Source organism: Pseudopipra pipra, chromosome 5 (assembly GCF_036250125.1).
Source record: "Pseudopipra pipra isolate bDixPip1 chromosome 5, bDixPip1.hap1, whole genome shotgun sequence".
NCBI lineage: Eukaryota > Metazoa > Chordata > Aves > Passeriformes > Pipridae > Pseudopipra > Pseudopipra pipra.
The window spans coordinates 75757062-75774357 of NC_087553.1; the positions used below are offsets into that span (position 1 = coordinate 75757062).

The following is a 17296-nucleotide window of genomic DNA, read 5'->3' on the forward strand; positions in this document are numbered from 1 at the left end:
GTAAGTTTAAAAGAGTGTTAGCTATATTATCCTCACACATTACACTTTTACATACAAAATTCTTAGAAAAATCAGTTAGAGTTGGCACTATTAAACTGAGTGTAATATAGAACTAGCTATTGATTCTGTTATTTCAATTTTATGCACTTCTGGAATGGTCAGTATCCTCATTTGTTGGAACAGGTATGACACATATATACAATGACTACTAATAAAAAGACATTCTGATTAATAACAATATTACAGCAACATTAAATTGTGCTTGGGGACCATCCAAACAAGTCATCCACTGGTGATGTTCTCCACCCCTTTTCACTTGCTCTAGGATACAGTGTATTTTTTCTACCCATTGGTCCATATTGGTTATTTTTCTGATATATATATATATTTATATATATATTTATCTGGTAATCTTTTATCCCATTCAGATTCATGTGGCCTAAGGGAGCCTTTCAGGAAACCATTTCCAGCTCCACGATCCCGTTTGCTTGGGGATAACAAAGTGTGTGGAAAACTTGTTTGATACCTTCCCTTATGGCCCAGTCTTGTACCATCACGCTGCTGAATTGTGATCCGTTGTCACTTTGTACAGTCTGGGACAGCTGGAAAACCAGCTCCTGAGTCCCAAAATAGCAGCTTTGGCATCAGCAGGTCTGCTGTAAGCGGCAGTGACAGCCCAGGGACCCCTCCCACACTGTCAGTGTGTCCCTGCACCACTGGATGTCCCCAGAGGGCCAAGATGATCAATTCCCCGAGTGGATCAGAGGGTTTTGTTGCTTTTGATATGTAAAGGCGGTGCCTGGTCTGGGTGATTTTGTCCAAGTCTTAACTGGCACTGGGAACATTGGGTGAAAATGTCTTTACAAACCATTCTGCTCGATGGCCACCCTCTGCTTTGTGCTGCAAAACCTAAAGCTCCCTGTCCAGTTTGCCCCAATTTACAGTGTAGCAGCTTGCCCAGTTGGTACCAGTGCTGAGGATCTTCCAACAGATCAATTCTTATGTTTTTAATTTTTGCCATCTGCTCCAGCTGGTTGTTCCAATAGGTCTGTAAGGTTTGATCCTTGGCACGAGCTTTTACCCCTCTCTGTGGACTGGTGGGCATCGAGCCTGTAACAGCCACCACCTCCAACCTTCCTTCTCCCAAACCTCTTTTCCATTCCCTTGCCAATCTAAAGCTTCCCACTGACACAACCACTGTGTGGGACCGGCCCAGAGTGCACAGGAACCAACACACACTGTCCTTGCCTTCTCTTTACTGCCAGCAGTGCAGCTTTCAGCTCTCCCACTGTGCACTTCCCATTCCTTCTGCTGCTTCCCCTCCTGTCTGAACATTAGAGCAGCTGCTCTGTCCTTCCATTTACCACCAGTGGGTTTGGCTGAGACCTCAGTAGAGCAGACACCTTTAACTTCAGAGTCTGATGGAAGTGCAGGAGCATCAAGTACAGGACTCTCTATGTGGCTGGGGCAGAGCCAGCGTGTCTGGGGGCACAGCTATTGTAATTTGGAAGGTTCTGTCAGCCCTTCAGTTATATCCATTTGATCTGTGACTCATGAGACACAGGCACACCGTTTGTGTGCTGCTGGTCTCTGTGCAGTCCCACCTGGTGGAGCACCACCCTTCCCAATACTGGCTGACAGGCTGAAAGGTCCTTGGGCTTGCAAGGCTGATGCTGGTTAATTTTTTCTATTTGTTTAAGAGCTCGGGTCAGAGATAATAATCCCCTTTCCCAGTATCTTTTTTCAGTGTATTTTAATGCTATGGAACTGAACCCTAAGGGCCATTTGTGTCCATGAGGGCCCTTCTGGAACATATTACAGCAAGTCCCCTCTTCAGCAAAACCCAATTCAGGATAACTGGAGTGAACTGGCCCAAGTGACTGATATGTTTTTAGCTCTTCTATCAGTGTTTGCAAAGCCTGTTTGTTACTATCAAGCCACTTCCAGGTCTGTTTTTTGCCTCATTAATGCATACGAGGGTCATAGAAAACCCAGGAACGTGATTTCTCCAGTATCCTAAGGTACCCAAGATCTCTTGAAGTTCCTTTCTAATAGTAGGAGTGCCTATGGTATCCAATTTTGTAATGGTTTCATGCAGGATTACAGCCTGACCTGCAATCCACCAGGTTCCCAGGAATGTCACCTCTTCAGAGGGGTCTTGGCATTTGGCAGAGGGCACTTCTGTCACTTCCTCATTTAATTTATTCTATATATTTACTGCACTTTCCTCTTCACCTCCTGTCAACACACCATCATTTTAGTGACAGATTTGTACTCCTTTCAGGATTTCTATTTGTTGAAGAGTTCAGCTGAAGCACTGTGAGCAGCTGCAGGTGAGTGTTTACACCCTCGGGGCAGGTGATTAAAGGTGTGCTGTGTTCCCTCCCAAGGAAATGTAAATTGGGGTTTATCTCCCTCCTGAAGTGGCCCCACGAAGAACACACCTTTTACACCCAGAGCTGCCATCCCTGCACACACCTTTCACACCCAGAGCTGCCACCCCTGCACACACCTTTCACACCCAGAACTGCCATCCCTGCACACACCTTTCACACCCAGAACTGCCATCCCTGCACACACCTTTTACACCCAGAACTGCCATCCCTGCACACACCTTTCACACCCAGAGCTGCCATCCCTGCACACACCTTTCACACCCAGAACTGCCATCCCTGCACACACCTTTTACACCCAGAACTGCCACCCCTGCACACACCTTTTACACCCAGAACTGCCATCCCTGCACACACCTTTTACACCCAGAACTGCCATCCCTGCACACACCTTTCACACCCAGAACTGCCACCCCTGCACACACCTTTTACACCCAGAACTGCCATCCCTGCACACACCTTTCACACCCAGAGCTGCCATCCCTGCACACACCTTTCACACCCAGAACTGCCATCCCTGCACACACCCTTTACACCCAGAGCTGCCATCCCTGCACACACCTTTTACACCCAGAGCTGCCATCCCTGCATGTTCAGCTGCCTGAGACATGCAGTGCTTGGGACACTGCAGTGGGTGGTCCTGTGTCAGCCCCTGACAATCAGCTGTCAAACACCACTCCCACCCAGTTTCCTCACTGGCCAAACAGGAGAGTTGTATGAGGAGTGTGTCCTAAATATAATATCCCTTTGTTCTAAATTTTTAATTACTTTATTTATCCCTTGTTTGGCTGCAGGATGACTAGGGCACTGTTTGATATTAGTCACAGCCAAAGCAGGTAAAACTGGAGCCATTTTTAATAGATTAATTTTTCTATTTTTTCCAGAAAATTTACTATATGGAGGTTTTTTTGTGGACCCGAATGACAAACATTCCCGTTGGGCAATTGCCAAACTTTTCCTTTAAGGATATCATGTCCTAAAATGATCAGTGATTGCAAAAGTGTGTGAGGACACCCATTTCCCCCCAGGTAACCACAAACAGACCCTGGCAGTACAACATTTAATACTCTACCCGTTGAATCCCGTTAAACACACCCTTGTTCTTTGAAAAATTAAGTTTAATTTTCCAGATGATCAGAGATGTTTGAGCTCCTGTATAAATCAGAAAATTCCAAGGTTGTTTCTAGGTCCTACAGGTAAATAGATAAGGGGCCTGACCACTGGTAAGTCCTGATGTGCCTGGAGAAGGCCCAAGGGTCGTCCAGTGCTTGGGGGGTTTTTCCCTTTCGTGTTTCCAAGGGCAGGGGGGAGTCATTCCTGGGGAGGCTTTTTGTGCTTCTCATTTCCCCTGACTGCCCTGGGTTTGTCCATGTTTTCCCTGTAGATTTGCCAGTTGCAGGGGAGTCCCAGGGAGGGGTTCTGACCATGTTCCTCTTCTGACCTCCCTGGGGTCCTTCAGGCACTTTGGTCTTAATTATGGGTCTTGTTTTTAAGTCTGGAACCTCTTCCTCTCTAGGAGGTGGGGGTTCAGTTGTTTCATCCGAGTCCCATTCTGCCTCACCAGCATTTTCATCTGGGCTTTCCCAAATATCACAGTCCCAATCCTCAGGTGATAATATTAATTTTCATATTTTTCTAACATCCAGAGGATTGGGGGGTTTTACCAATGTCAGGGTGTAATAATGTCAGGGTTAGATGGGATATTGGGAAGAAAATTTTTAAAATACATAGAACATGATCTGACCACTGGAAAAATATTCTGTATTTAGGTATTTAACATTCCATTTCCTAAATCTACAAAGAAACCCAAAAAGCTCTTCTTTCTTCTGCAAGAAAAATGCCAGATTGTAAAGGCTCATGGGCCCTAGATTTAACACTGACTAAAATTCAAAGTGGTTAAAACAAAACTACAAATAGGAGGTGTATCTCCCCAAAGATTCTGAATAACTCTGCCACGTGAAAAGGGGAGATTTCCCCAACCCCCAATGTTTGATTGGTCTGTTGGTGCCCCAGGAAAGCCGAGCCCCTTGTGCCCCACCAGTCAGTGTCCCGTTATGGGCACCCTTCACCCAGCAGTTCACTAGGTCTGGGAGTAAATTAAACCTGAGATAAGTTAGGGGTGGTTTGACTGACTTGTTTAGGGTCACATGCCAAACACAGAAACCCCCTCTTGGGTCCCCACACCTTCACCCACTTCTGGTGGCTCCAGCACCCATGAAGGACTCACAGGAATGGTTGACAGAATAACCCTCTTTATTAATGAATTGTAAGGCTTGAAAATTGCTGGTGACAGCATCTAACTTCAAAAATGTAATCAAAGCAATGCTCAGACAAGCTCTAATCCCTAAGAAAAGCTGCCCTGAGCTGCTGATTCAGCAGGCACAGGGTGCAGTTCTTACCCAGTGGGCCCACATGGCACAGAGGGAGGTTCAGCCCTGACTGATCCCAAAGTCACAACCGAGTCTTCCCCCACTTCTTCTGAACTCCCTTCAGTAATTTTTATTTATGCTTAGGTGGAGCCTGAGTGACTTTAGTCATCCATCTCACTCAGTGAGGGGTGCTCATACCTGGGGATGGGCATCTCTGCCCAGTACCTGAGACAACCCTGAGATGGGACACGGGCAGTCCGAGGAGGGGGATTTGCCCGTGGCTGCCAATTGCACAGCAGGACTTTATCTTCCTTTATCTCCCTTGGCCTCCAGCTGCTGTGCAGCTGATCAGCTACAAGGAACCACCGAGTTCCCTCCTCTGCAAGGTTCTGACAGAGCCATGGGGTCTCCACTCTGCTCCGCCCTCCATTTAGTCCCCGTTGGATTGTGCTGTGTGGGAGGTCAGGAATACTGACTGTGTTCCATCCAGAGTTAGCAACTGTATTTCCCCCTATAATTTAGTACTGTTACCTTTTTACCCTCAGGCATCTTCCTACAAACTACTTCAATGAATTAGAGAGCAGAAAAATTAAACTTTGATTTATTGAGGTATTGGAATAAAGTCAGATGCCTTTCTGGAATGGATGTAAATAAACATATGTAAAAGGAGAATGTAGTGAACTAGCAGTGCACTACTGTTCTACAGCAAGGCTCACGACATTTAAAATATTCACTCAGGGTGGGAAGAAGGGCATGACAGGCTGAGAGAGTTGGGGCTGGTCAGCCTGGAGAAGACTCCATGGAGAACTTAGAGCCCCTTCCAGTACCCAAGGGGGGCTTAAAAGAAGGCTGGAGAGGAACTTTGGACAAGAGCATGTAGTGACAGGACAAGGGGGAAATGGCCTTAAGCAGAAGGAGTGCAAATTTAGATCAGATGTTAGGAAGGAATTGCTGGCTGGGAGGGTGGAGAGGCCCTGGCACAGTTTGCCCAGAGAAGCTGTGGCTGCCCCTGGATCCCTGGAAGTGTCCAAGGCCAGGTTGGACAGGGCTTGGAGCAACCTGGGCCAGTGGAAGGTGTCCCTGCCCATGGCAGGGGTGGCACTGGGTGGTTGTTAAAGTCCCTTCCCACCCAAACCATTCCCTGGCTCCGTGACTCGGTGTCCCTCCCTGCCATGCCCAGCACACGGAACCGGCCCCTCTGTGACATCAGCCCCGGGCCGGGGGCACTGTGGGTGCTGTGGGCACAACGCTGGTGGCTGTGCTGGAGGTGACCCCGGGTCCTGGCACTGCCACGTGCGCTGGCACCGATGGCTTGGCTGTGGCTCCTGGTCCTGCTGGCCCTGGCCGGGCCCGTGGGTGGCACCTGGGACACCTGCGAGTCAGTGGCCCTGGGATGTGGGAGGGAGCTCAGGAACATTGGGGGGGTTCCCAGCAGAACGGGGGCACAGAGGTGCCCTCGGGGGTCCCTGGCCCTGCTGCCCCTCAGCGCAGTGTGGGGGGACAACAGGGGACCTGAGCAGCCCCTGGGCAGGGTAGTGATGGCTTTGTGCTTCCAGAGGGACCTGCGGGCTCCGGCCCATGGCTTCCGACCACAACTCCCTGCTGCCCGACTACGACCCCGTGGCTTTGGCCGACGGCACGTCCCGCGTCGTGGGGGGCACCGGAGTCCAGCCGGGGGCCTGGCCCGGCATCGTCAGCATCCAGGCCACCTGGAAGAATGGCACGTGGCACATGTGCTCGGGTGTCCTCCTCAGCTTCCAGTGGGTCCTCACGGTCGCCCACTGCTTCATCAGGGCCGGGTAAGGAGGGGCAGGGACAGGGGTGTCCCCACAGCTCGGGCGGGTGCCCAGGTCACAGCACCACGTGCTGCTCCCGTCCGGCTCTTTCCTCTCTGCTTCCCTCTCTCCCTTGGGAAGCAGAAGGCTGGGAAGCTGCCACAGTCTGTGGCTCTGCTCCCTCTCACCCCTCTCTCCATCAGGGACGTCTACCGGTGGGACGTGGTGATCGGGGCCACGGATCTGACTCAGCCGGGCCCCGAGGCCAAGGTGAGGCACATCCAGAGGATCCTGGTGCACCAGCACTACGTGGCTGCCACGGCAAGGAACGACATTGCCCTGCTGGAGCTGGACCGGCCCGTGGAGTGCAGTGACTACATCCAGCTGGGCTGTGTGCCCGACACCTCGGTGAGGGTCTCTGAGCTCAAATCCTGCTACATCGCGGGATGGAGTTTCGCCACACCAGGAGGTGAGGCCCTACAAGGACATGCCCTGAGGGTGCGATGGGCACCCCATGGACATGGGCTGGGCATCCTGGGGACACGGGCTGGGACCCCATGGACATGGGCTGGGCACCCCAGGGACATGGGCTGGGCATCCCATGGACATGGGCTGGGCATCCTGGGGACACGGGCTGGGACCCCATGGACACGGGCTGGGCACCCCAGGGACATGGGCTGGGCACCCCAGGAACATGGGCTGGGCACCCCAGGAACATGGGCTGGGCACAGCCACAGTCCAGCTGTGGCTGCAGGACATCAGCAGGGCCAGGTCTCAGAGCAGCCTGGGCTGGGGGAAGGGGTCCCTGCCCAGAGTGGGGGGTGGCACTGGATGAGCTTTAAGGTCCCTTCCACCCAAACCATTCTGTGACTCCCTGAAGACTGTGGAGAGATGGGCCTGGCCCCTTCCCCAGAGCCAACAGCAGGGACACAGGGGGACAGTGTCGCTCCAGGGGCAAAGCCAGTTCTGGGGAAGGGGTTCATCACAAGGCAGGGGAGGGGATGGATGTTGTGGAATGAGCTGCTGGAGGCTCATTGGCCCTCATCTGGAGGCTCATTCCCGTCTGTTCCTACAACTCCTGGACCAGATGTGGTGCTGCAGGAGGCCAAGGTTCACCTCATGGACACAGAGCTCTGTAACAGCAGCCGCTGGTACGGGGGGGCCGTGCACCCCGAAAACCTGTGTGCTGGGTACCCGCGGGGCGGCATCGACACCTGCCAGGTGGGAGCGTGGCACCAGTCCCTCAGACCCGACAGCACAGGGACCCCCTGACCCCAAACATGGCACGGGCTGGGCCTGGGTCCCCTCGGGTCCCCACCGCTGCCAGGGCTGCCCTGTCCCATGTCCCCTATCCCAGGGCTGCCCTGTCCCATGTCCCCTATCCCAGGGCTGTCCTGTCCCATGTCCCCTATCCCAGGGCTGCCCTGTCCCATGTCCCCTATCCCAGGGCTGCCCTGTCCCCTGTCCCCTACCCCAGGGCTGCCCTGTCCCATGTCCCCTATCCCAGGATTGCCCTGTCCCATGTCCCCTATCCCAGGGCTGCCCTCCCCTTCCCCATGCCCCGTGTCCCCTTGTCCCCAAGGCCTGGCTCTGCCCACAAAGCCCATCCAGTGCTCCTGGCAGCCCCGAGCTGCAGATGTGACCCTGGATCATCCATCCTCTGCACATCTGGGACCACTGTGCAGAGATGGGACAGCCCCCAACCTGCTCCCAGCCGAGGCTCTGGAGGCTCCAGCCCCCAGGCAGAGCCTCCCCATGCTGGGAATGTGGCTCTGGCAGGGGCTGGGAGAGAGGAGCCAGCCCTGCTGCTGCAGCAGCCCCCCACAAACCCTGAGCCCTCTCTCCTGCCACAGGGGGACAGCGGGGGTCCCCTCATTTGTAAGGACAACAGAGCTGACTACTTCTGGCTGGTGGGGCTGAGCAGCTGGGGAAGAGGCTGTGACAAAGCCAGGCACCCCGGGATCTACACCTCCACTCAGCACTTCCACAACTGGATCCTGGTCCAGACGGGCCTGAGCCCAGCAGAAGGAGCCGGTCCAGAACCAGAGCCAGCCATCACCTCGGCCCCCGAGCAGTATCTGAGGCCAGTGACAGAGCCAGACATCAGCCTGACCCCTGAGCAGCAGCTGAGGCCAGCGCCAGAGCCAGACATCAGCTCGACCCCCAAGCACAGCCAGAGACCGGCACCGACCTCCTCGGCCTCATTACTGCCCACGGCATTCCCACTCCTCATCCTGGTGCAACTCCTGAACCTGCTGCAGGACTTCCTGCCTTTCCTGAAGGACAAAAAGGCTTAAGCAGTGGGATGAGCGGGATCCAGGGCTACAGTGGGCCACGGCCATTTCCTGCTGGGCCAAAGGTAGCCTTGGGGCCAGAGGCTGCTCTGTCCTGCCCACGCTGCTCCGCTGCACCCACAGCGATGCTGACGTGACCCAGGGGTTGAAATAAAGTTCCTGTGTTCCTCATTAACTGTGTTTTCAGCCCTGCTCAGTGCACCCATGGGCTGGGAAAGTCCCTGCTCTGTCAGTCTGCTGGGCTGTTCACATTCGTTCTTTGGCTTGAGAGATGTGCAGTGGTGAGGGCCAAGCCAAGGGAGATCCTGCCCAGAAGGGCTCCCACAAGAAGGGAGAGGCCCAGCTGCCCATCATCACAGCTCCAGGGCACAAGAAACATCACTGTTCTCTGTGCAGGCCCCAGAAATGCAATGCCAAGGGAAACCGGACTCAGGGTCCAGTGGCAAAGGAAAACCAGGCTCAGGGTCCAGGCTTAGGCAGATGGGGTTTCCTCTTCAGGGCAGCTCTTCTCTTTATCTGACAAATCCTCGTTCGTCTTCTGCAGGTCAAAGCTCTGGAAAAGAGCAAGACAAGGATTTGCTGAGAAGTGACAGAGACTGCAACAGCTTCATCTGCTGTGGCTCTTTCAGACTCGGCCTAGTGCAGCAAGGGCTCCTCTGAGGGTCCCAGCCCAGCTCAGCACACCCCCCCCACGGGGCAAAGCTTCCTGTGCTGCACAGTTCCACCCTCTGCCACAGGGAAAAAGGGCAGAGCTGCTCCTTCCTCAGGACACGGGGAGAAACAGAGCCTTCCCTACCTCCAGCTCCTGCAGGAAAGAGGGAGCAGGGCCAGAGCCTTCCCTACCTCCAGCTCCTGCAGGAAAGAGGGAGCAGGGCCAGAGCCTTCCCTACCTCCAGCTCCTGCAGGAAAGAGGGAGCAGGGCCAGAGCCTTCCCTACCTCCAGCTCCTGCAGGAAAGAGGGAGCAGGGCCAGAGCCTTCCCTACCTCCAGCTCCTGCAGGACCTGGTCCATGAAGTCTCCCGAGTGCTGTTTGTAAGCCACGGCCAGTCTGATGGCATCGTTGAAGAGCTGGGGGAAAGGACAAGGCCCATCACTCCCAGGATGGGGCACATGGGCACCGGGGTTCTGTAGAAGATGGAGGCTGTTCCCAAATCCCAAGGGAACCTCTGCAAACTCGGTAGCCACCAGCCCCTCAGGGAGCTGAACTGATGGAGCAGCCCATCTGCCCTGCCCGTGCCCAGAGCAGCCCCCGTGCCCTGGGCTGCTGAGGGGCCCCACGGACACCGAGCCCAAAGTCAACCAGCCCATCTCACCTTCACCACGTTGGTGCCGTCGGCAGCAGACACAAAGTAAAAGGGCAAACTGAACTTCCGGGCAAAGTTGAAGCTTTTCTGGGTCACCTTCATGTCCGCTGGGGCAGACAAAGGAGACAGGGTCAGTCAGGCAGGGCAGGAGATCCCGAGGGTGGGCGTCCCCTGGGTGCCACACCAGGCACTGCCACAGGACCCAGAGAGCCACAGCCCCAGCAATCTCGAAGGACTGGCTGGCATTCCCAACGGGAGGGAACCTTCCAGCCACCTGCAGAGCCAGGTGAACAGTTGTGCCAGCAGGTACATTGAGGCACTTCAGCACAGAGGAGCCTGTGCAGGCTGAAGAAGGAGCACCAAGGCCATCCCTGAGTGATCTGGGGAAGCCATAAAACAGCTTTTTCTCCTTTTCCTGCCATTTTTGACCAGGTGCTGCTCCAACCACCTTTGGGTTCTTTCTGGTGGTAAGGAAGGAATTGAAAGGACATCACTGGGATAAACCTCAAATGGATCCAATCTGCATTTTTAACTGCTGGTGACATAGGAAAACCACCTGTGAGACAGCAGGCGAGATCAGCAGAGGACCCAGCCCAGGGGACCCAGGAAATCCTCTGGACCCAACAGACATAAGAGTGAGTCCCACCACAACCCTGGGAGGCTGGGTGCAGAAGGTACACTCACCATCAATCTTGTTGGCCACCACAATGCAGGGAATCTCCGGGCGGAATTCCCTCAGCTCCCTGTACCAGCTGTTCAGGTTCTTGTAGGTGACCTTCCGCTGCACATCAAACACCTTCCAAAGGAGAACCAGCTATGCCAGGGCCAATCCAGGGCAGCTGTGACTGACCCTGGACAGCTCCGAGCCTGGGGCATCTCTGAGCAACACAAGGACAGAATCCAGAATGTTCCCAGGAGGACGTGACAAAGGAAACTGGGTGTTGTTAGAAAGGATGAAAGAGAAAGGAGAGTACACACAAGCCCTAGTATATGCAGCCAGCAGGAAACAGCCCCTCGATGTCCTTTACACTGGGACTGTGTCCTGTGACAAGTTCCTGCCACCAACACAGGGAGCCAGCACCGGGAACAGTCGGTGCCCAGCAGGGTGAGATGTGCCATCCTCTGTTCTCTGTTCATCTCTGTTTAGTTCCTCTGACAACTAAAGCACCAGTGAAGGCGACTCATGCTCCCAGGTGGTGAGGTACAGTGGAAAGTGGGAGTAATAGGACAAACCAGGAGACACGAGCAGGTGAGGAGCAATGAAACTGGGAACAGGGACAAACGTGAGGACATTGAGAGGACAGCAGAGCCAGGAGATGGAGGACAGTACTGCCAGGAGAGACAGACCAGAGCTAAGCAAGCCCAGCTACAGGGGCTTTATCTGGTGAGAGAACAAAGAACAATCTAGGAAAATTTTTTGAACCACTGGAAGAGACAAGGAATAAATGGCAGCATAACCATAAAAGCAACACAAAGGCCAAGTGCCACCGGGACCGTTCCGAGCCCAAATCCCACCAGCTCCCGGCCCAGACTCCCTCACTCCCTCACCATGATGCAGGCGTGGGCCTGGTGGTAGTAGGAGGCGTGCATGCTCTGGAACCGCTCCTGGCCCGCTGTGTCCCAGAAGTCTGTAACACAGAAACAGTTCAGAACCACACAGGTCACTCTGTTTTCCTCACAACTTACACCCCGGAGGCAGAGCCCAGCCCACCTGCTCTGGGTCACAAACTGGGTTTCCCCTCACCAATCCAAAACACTCGAGGGTTATGAGATCGTGCCCAACTGGGAACTTTCCTCAGCTGGGCTCAGCTGAGGGCTGTGCTGGCACTGGCCACGAGCAAAGGAGAAGACACCAGTGACACGAGTTGTATGGGACAGCAGGATGAAACCAGGCAGAAGTGCAAAGAACAGCAGCAATGCCTGGCCCTCTGTCACTAGGGATGACAATGGGAAACCAGCTAAACCTCCCAAAGCTGCTGGAAACTGCTGATTTCTGCCCCAGTGATGGTCAGCCAGGGCCCTGCCAAAGGCAATGCTCCATCTCCTCTCGCAGAGATCCAGCTCTGCCTCCCAGGGGCAGGACTTGCTCTGAAGTGCTGGAGGTAAGTCAGCCTGAGGCAGACAGGTCCCAGTCCATGAAGCTCCGTGTACACCTGGATCCTGCAATGCCTTCTGCAGGTTTGTAGGCTCACATCTGGGTCTAGTTTGCTGTATAAATCTGCACAGCTTCAGCTAAGCACCCCAACGTGGTCACACCTCTGTCAGCTGGACCCAAGCATGCTGCTGCACCCAAATTCAAGTAGGCTGTAAGCCACTTTTCTTAGGGATTCCTCTGCTCTAATATTGGTGTCGGACTGGACACTGGGCCAGACCTGCAGGATGGTCACTTCTTAAAATGCCTAAATACAGACAGGTCCCCATCAGACCACATTTGCATTCACTGTCCCTGTCACAACAAAGATGTTGAACAGCGTTGGCCCCAACCCCGACAGACTCCCGAGGGACCCCCCTCCTCCTGGTCTCCACATGGGCAATGAGCCATGACCACGACTCCGCATGCAGCCACCCAGCCCGTTCCTCATCCCTGAGTGTCCACCCATCCACCCACCCACCTATCCCCCTGTCTCTCCAGCTCAGAGCCCCGGATACCGTGGGGACAGTGCCCAAAGCTTTGCCAAGCCCAGGGGGATGATGGCAGTCGCTCTGCCCCATCCATCAACGCTGCAGTCCCGTCACAGAAGGCACCGGATCATCAGGATATTGTAGTCTATCTAAAAGCCTAACCAAGATCCAGAGCGAGGAGATCTCCCCCCTCCCCCGCTGTTCCCCCCGCCCCGTCCGTCCCCGGGCGCACGGCGGGCTGTCCCACTCACCCACGCGGACCTGCTGCCCGCCCACGCGGGCGCGGTGCTGGTACAGGGTCAGCGCGAACGTGGACAGCTGCTGCGGGCGGCTGCGGCGCGTTAAGGAGCCCACGGAGAGGCGCCGACCCCGCTCCGCCGCGACCACCGGCGTCGCTCCCGCGGGCCCCCCCCGTCCGCCGGCCCCGTCCCCCCGTCCCCCCGTTCCCAAGGATACAAGCCGTCGAGCAGGAACCGCTCCAGCAGCCTGCGGAGAGAGCGCGCGCCGCCGTCAGCCCGCGGGCCCCGCCGCTGGCCCCGCGCGCCCCCCGCGCCCCCACGCACTTGGACTTGCCCACGGCGCTGTCGCCCAGGCAGATGATCTTCACCGTCTCCTCAGCGCCGGCCGCGGCCTCGTCCCGCGCCCCGTCCCGGGCTTCCTCCCGCTCCCGCAGCCGCGGCCCCTCCGCCGCCGCCATGGCCGCGCCTGCGCGTCCCCGCTGCCACGCAACGCGCGGGGGCCGTTCCTGGCCCCGACCCCGCCCCGCCTCCCCCCCGACCCCGCCCCCCGCGGGCCCCGCCCCCCCGTGCGGCGCGGCCATGGCGGCCCCGCGGCTGCAGCTGACGCTGGCGCTGCTCAAGCCGGACGCGGTCGCGCACCCGCTGGTGCGGGAGGTGAGGGCCGGGCGGGACGGGGCGGGACGGGGCGACACCGCGGGGCACCGCACCGGGCACGGCGACACTGCGCGACACCGCGCCGGGCACCGCGCCGGGCACCGCACCGGGCACCGCACCGGCCCGCCCGCCCAGCGACGCCCCTGTTTCCTCAGGCCGTGCACGCCGCCATCCTCCGCCACCGGTTCCTCATCGTGCGCGCCAAGGAGCTGCGGTGCGGCCCCGAGCAGAGCCGCCGCTTCTACCGGGAGCACGCGGGTACGGGCGGTTCTGCGGGGCTGCGGGAGCGGGGCGCTGCCTCGGCCCGCCGCTGACTCGGCCCGTGTCTCCCCGCAGGGCGGTTCTTCTACCAGCGGCTCGTGGAGTTCATGGCCAGGTACTGCCGCAGGTGTGCGGGGCGGCCCCGCGCTGCAGGTGACCCGCGTGTGGAGGGGCCGCCCGGCGGTGGGAGCCCCGCTGGGAGCCGCGGAGGGTGTGCGGGGTGTGGGAGCTGGGAGGCTCCGGCCGCAGGGTGAGGAGTGTCGGGGTCCTGCAGGACAGGTCCGTGCCCCTTCCCGGGGTCCGGCAGAGCAGCCCTTGGCAGCCGCGCTGTGCAGGTTTCCAAGGACGAACGAGCTGTTCCCTTCGTAACCTTTTCTTCTGCTTCTCCTGGGCCCTTCCCGCAGTGGCCCCATGTGGGCTTACATCCTGGCCCATGAGAACGCTGTCCCTCGCTGGAGATCCCTGATGGGACCCACCAAAGTGTTCCGAGCCCGACACAGTGACCCGGACTCCATCCGAGGAGCCTACGGCCTTACGGACACCAGGAACACCACCCATGGCTCAGGTAGGCCTGTCCTGCTTGGCTGGTGCTCAGGGAGGCAGGAACGATGGTGCTTTGTCTGCCTTTGCTTTAGTTCTGGGGCTCCAAGTGGACGATGTGTTCCCTGGTGCAGACTCTGCGCACCAGGTGCCTTTGGAGCCCAGCACGTGTTCGCGGTGCCAGACAGGCATCTCCCATCACCTTTTCCTCTTTCCTGACAGACTCACCCGCCTCAGCCAGCAGAGAAATTGCCTTTTTCTTCCCCGAGTTCGACGAGCAGCGCTGGTACGAGCAGGACGAGCCGCGGCTGCGCCGTGGGCAGGTGTTCTACAGCCCCGAGGAGCGCGTGCACCGCGTGCTCCGGGCAGACGAGGCAGAGGTGACCTGAGCTACCTGCGGTAGGGCTTGCTTTGCTGAGCTGGCAGCACCTGTGGGTGCTCTGCTGGGGCACCAGATGGAGAGCTGTGCCACGCTTCAGGGACTGTGGGAGAGGGAGAGCCTGGTGTGCGGGATGTCGTGCTCCCCAGGGTCAGGGTGCTGGGGCAGCAGGCGGGTGCTGGGAGAGGGAGAGCCTGGTGTGCAGGATGTCGTGCTCCCCAGGTCACGGTGTTGGGGCAGCAGGCGGGTGCTGGGGTGCTGTAGGAAGAGCTCCTCCAGCAATGCTCCCACTGACAGTCCGGCCATGCAGCTCACTGGCCCTCGAGTTTGGCTGGGTGTGAATAAGACAGGGGAGTTGGTCCAGGGCCAGGTGGATCAGAGGTTGCTTGTTCCAGCTGGATTACAACTGCTTTTGCTGGTGGTAGGCCTCGGGTTCTCTGTTGGCTGTTCCCGCTGTGCTTTAGGCTGAAAGCGGGAAAAAGAGCCCAAAAAAGGCATCAGCAGGGCAAGATGAACCGTGCTGTCCTCACTCCTGTGCAGCCAGGTTGGAAAGCAAGGCTGTCCTGGGGTTTGTGTCCTGACTTGTGTCAGGTGGAGGCACAGTTGGAGCTGCTCCCGGCGGGAATGCAGCACGTCCCATGAGCTCCACTGAGCCTGGGCTGACCTGCTGCAGCACAAAGGTTTGGAAGCACCTGGCAGGAAGGTGTGGAGAAGCCCAGTGCCTTTGAGGATCCTCTGGTTTGTGCTTTTGGTTTGCCTGGGGCACAAGAGCAGCAGATTTGGTGGAATTCAGTAGTGGCTGTGGAGCTCTGGATTTCCTGGATTGACAGTCCAGGGCTGGATAATGAATTTGACTGCAGGTGGCAGGGGCTGGGAAGCTTTGCCAGGGGCTCCTCACGTGAGGCCTCGTGACAAAACACCTGAGGGCAGCTCGGAGCCCTCAGTGTCTGTGGCCTCACTGGACAGTTCCGTGTCCTTGGGAAAAGGGATGGACAAAGCCATTTAGTTGTCTGGATAAGTGATGGAATGATGACATGGTGGTGCAGGAGGGCTGGGTGTGGAGGTACAGAGCCAGGTCCTGGCAGCTGATCTATGTTCCCCCATGTGATGGTCTGTGAGGTCAGTTCCTGTACAGGGGTTTAGTGCATTTACACTGTTCCCCCACAGCCTTTACGGTGCTGCTGCTCCAGTTCCAGTGCCGTGTTGTAGAGGGAATTCCTTCTGGTAATCCCAAATACACAGGCTGGGGAAGGTGTGATGTGCTGTGCTTGGGGCAGGAAGGCTGAGCCCGACTCCCCTTCCTGCAGGGAGGAGGGTCAGGTGTGGATGGTGCTGGTCACTGCAGCTGGTGACAGTCTGAGGTTCACCAGTGCCCTGGTGTGTCACAGACCAAGGCAGGGACTCCGTGTGCTCCCAGAACTCTGTGAGGGGTTGGGCAGTGACTGACAATGCTCTGTTGTGGGAAGTGCTGCCCAGAGCTATCGTGGTTGAACACATCTGCAGTTGTGTTTCCTCTTCCTCCTGTCTGGGATCAAATGGTCGTTGTTCTGTTCCAGGTACAGATCCAGGGATCTGCGGGACATTGCTGCTGTCCCTGTCCCCAGCAGTGTCCAGGGTGGATCTGCTCAGGATCCTGTGTGCCTTCACACAGGTCTGAGAGCTGCTGTCCTCAATGCTGCTGATACTTTACTGGTATTTTTTAAATTGGTTGTGATTCCTGGAGGATTTACTCAGTTTTGTGTGTTTTTCTTGTAGTTATTAAACTTGACTGTTTTTACCTTTTATGTCGTGCTTCCCTTTTTGGATGTTCCTTTGGCACGTCACTAACTGATGATTCCTGGCTCACACTTCTCATTGTTGAAGTTTTGGGGTTTTCTCCTGTGCACTTGCAGTTATTCCATTTGGGGAAATGGCCCTTTTGAACATGCCTGCTCAGACCTCCCATGGTGATGGTGCACTTGGATGCAACTGATTCCAGCAGTGTGAACAAAGTGGCTGCCTTGAACTTCTAACAGCCCCCAACTTTTAACAGCCCCCAACTTTTAACAGCCCCCAACTTTTGACAGCCCCCAACTTTTGACAGCCCCCAACTTTTGACAGCCCCCAACTTTTGACAGCCCCCAACTTTTGACAGCCCGCTCTGGGCCCTGTTTGCACATCTCACAGACGTGCCAGATGAGCAGGGGAAGTGCTCTGGGCTTTTGTAATTGGCACTGGCACCCCTGTGAGCTGTTCCCTGTGGAAGAGAGTCTGTGGGGAATGGGACCAAGGGGGCAGAGTGGGAACACAGAAACTTCTCTCCAACCTCCTGCTTAAAGTGCACTAATTGGCCCCAGGGACAGAGCTCACACCTGGATGAGGAGCCTTGGGACTGGCTCCAAGCTAGCCATGGAAAGATGGAGGAAGGGATGAGACTGGTAGAAGGTGCCACAGCTGCCCAGGAAGGACCATGAGCAACCATGAAGC

General features: G+C 56.4%; 3 protein-coding genes across 4 annotated transcripts; 2 read left to right on the forward strand and 1 right to left on the reverse strand.

The window, feature by feature from the left end:
• Window positions 1-5335: 5335 nt before the first annotated feature.
• On the reverse strand, window positions 5336-13469 carry LOC135415216 (rab-like protein 2A). 2 transcript variants are annotated; one of them, XM_064656879.1, is made up of 8 exons: window positions 13321-13469; window positions 13214-13243; window positions 13009-13088; window positions 11684-11763; window positions 10820-10931; window positions 10145-10242; window positions 9816-9899; window positions 5336-9384 (listed from the first exon to the last, which is right to left on the reverse strand). In XM_064656879.1, exons 1-8 carry the CDS (start codon window positions 13452-13454, stop codon window positions 9304-9306), a joined length of 699 nt encoding a protein of 232 aa, XP_064512949.1. In that variant the 5' UTR covers window positions 13455-13469; the 3' UTR covers window positions 5336-9303. The 2 variants fall into 2 exon arrangements, with proteins under 2 accessions (XP_064512949.1, XP_064512950.1); XM_064656880.1 differs by having other exon boundaries at window positions 13331-13360.
• On the forward strand, window positions 6036-8834 carry LOC135415202 (acrosin-like). Its single transcript, XM_064656860.1, has 5 exons — window positions 6036-6140; window positions 6319-6561; window positions 6741-7006; window positions 7625-7758; window positions 8391-8834. The coding sequence occupies exons 1-5, from the start codon at window positions 6070-6072 to the stop codon at window positions 8832-8834; spliced, it is 1158 nt and encodes a 385-aa protein (XP_064512930.1). The 5' UTR covers window positions 6036-6069.
• Window positions 13470-13575: 106 nt separating the features above from the next.
• LOC135415258 (nucleoside diphosphate kinase 6-like) lies at window positions 13576-16614 on the forward strand. Its single transcript, XM_064656919.1, has 6 exons — window positions 13576-13650; window positions 13806-13908; window positions 13987-14161; window positions 14316-14476; window positions 14674-14831; window positions 16387-16614. Exons 1-6 carry the CDS (start codon window positions 13576-13578, stop codon window positions 16510-16512), a joined length of 798 nt encoding a protein of 265 aa, XP_064512989.1. The 3' UTR covers window positions 16513-16614.
• The last annotated feature ends 682 nt before the right edge of the window (window positions 16615-17296 follow it).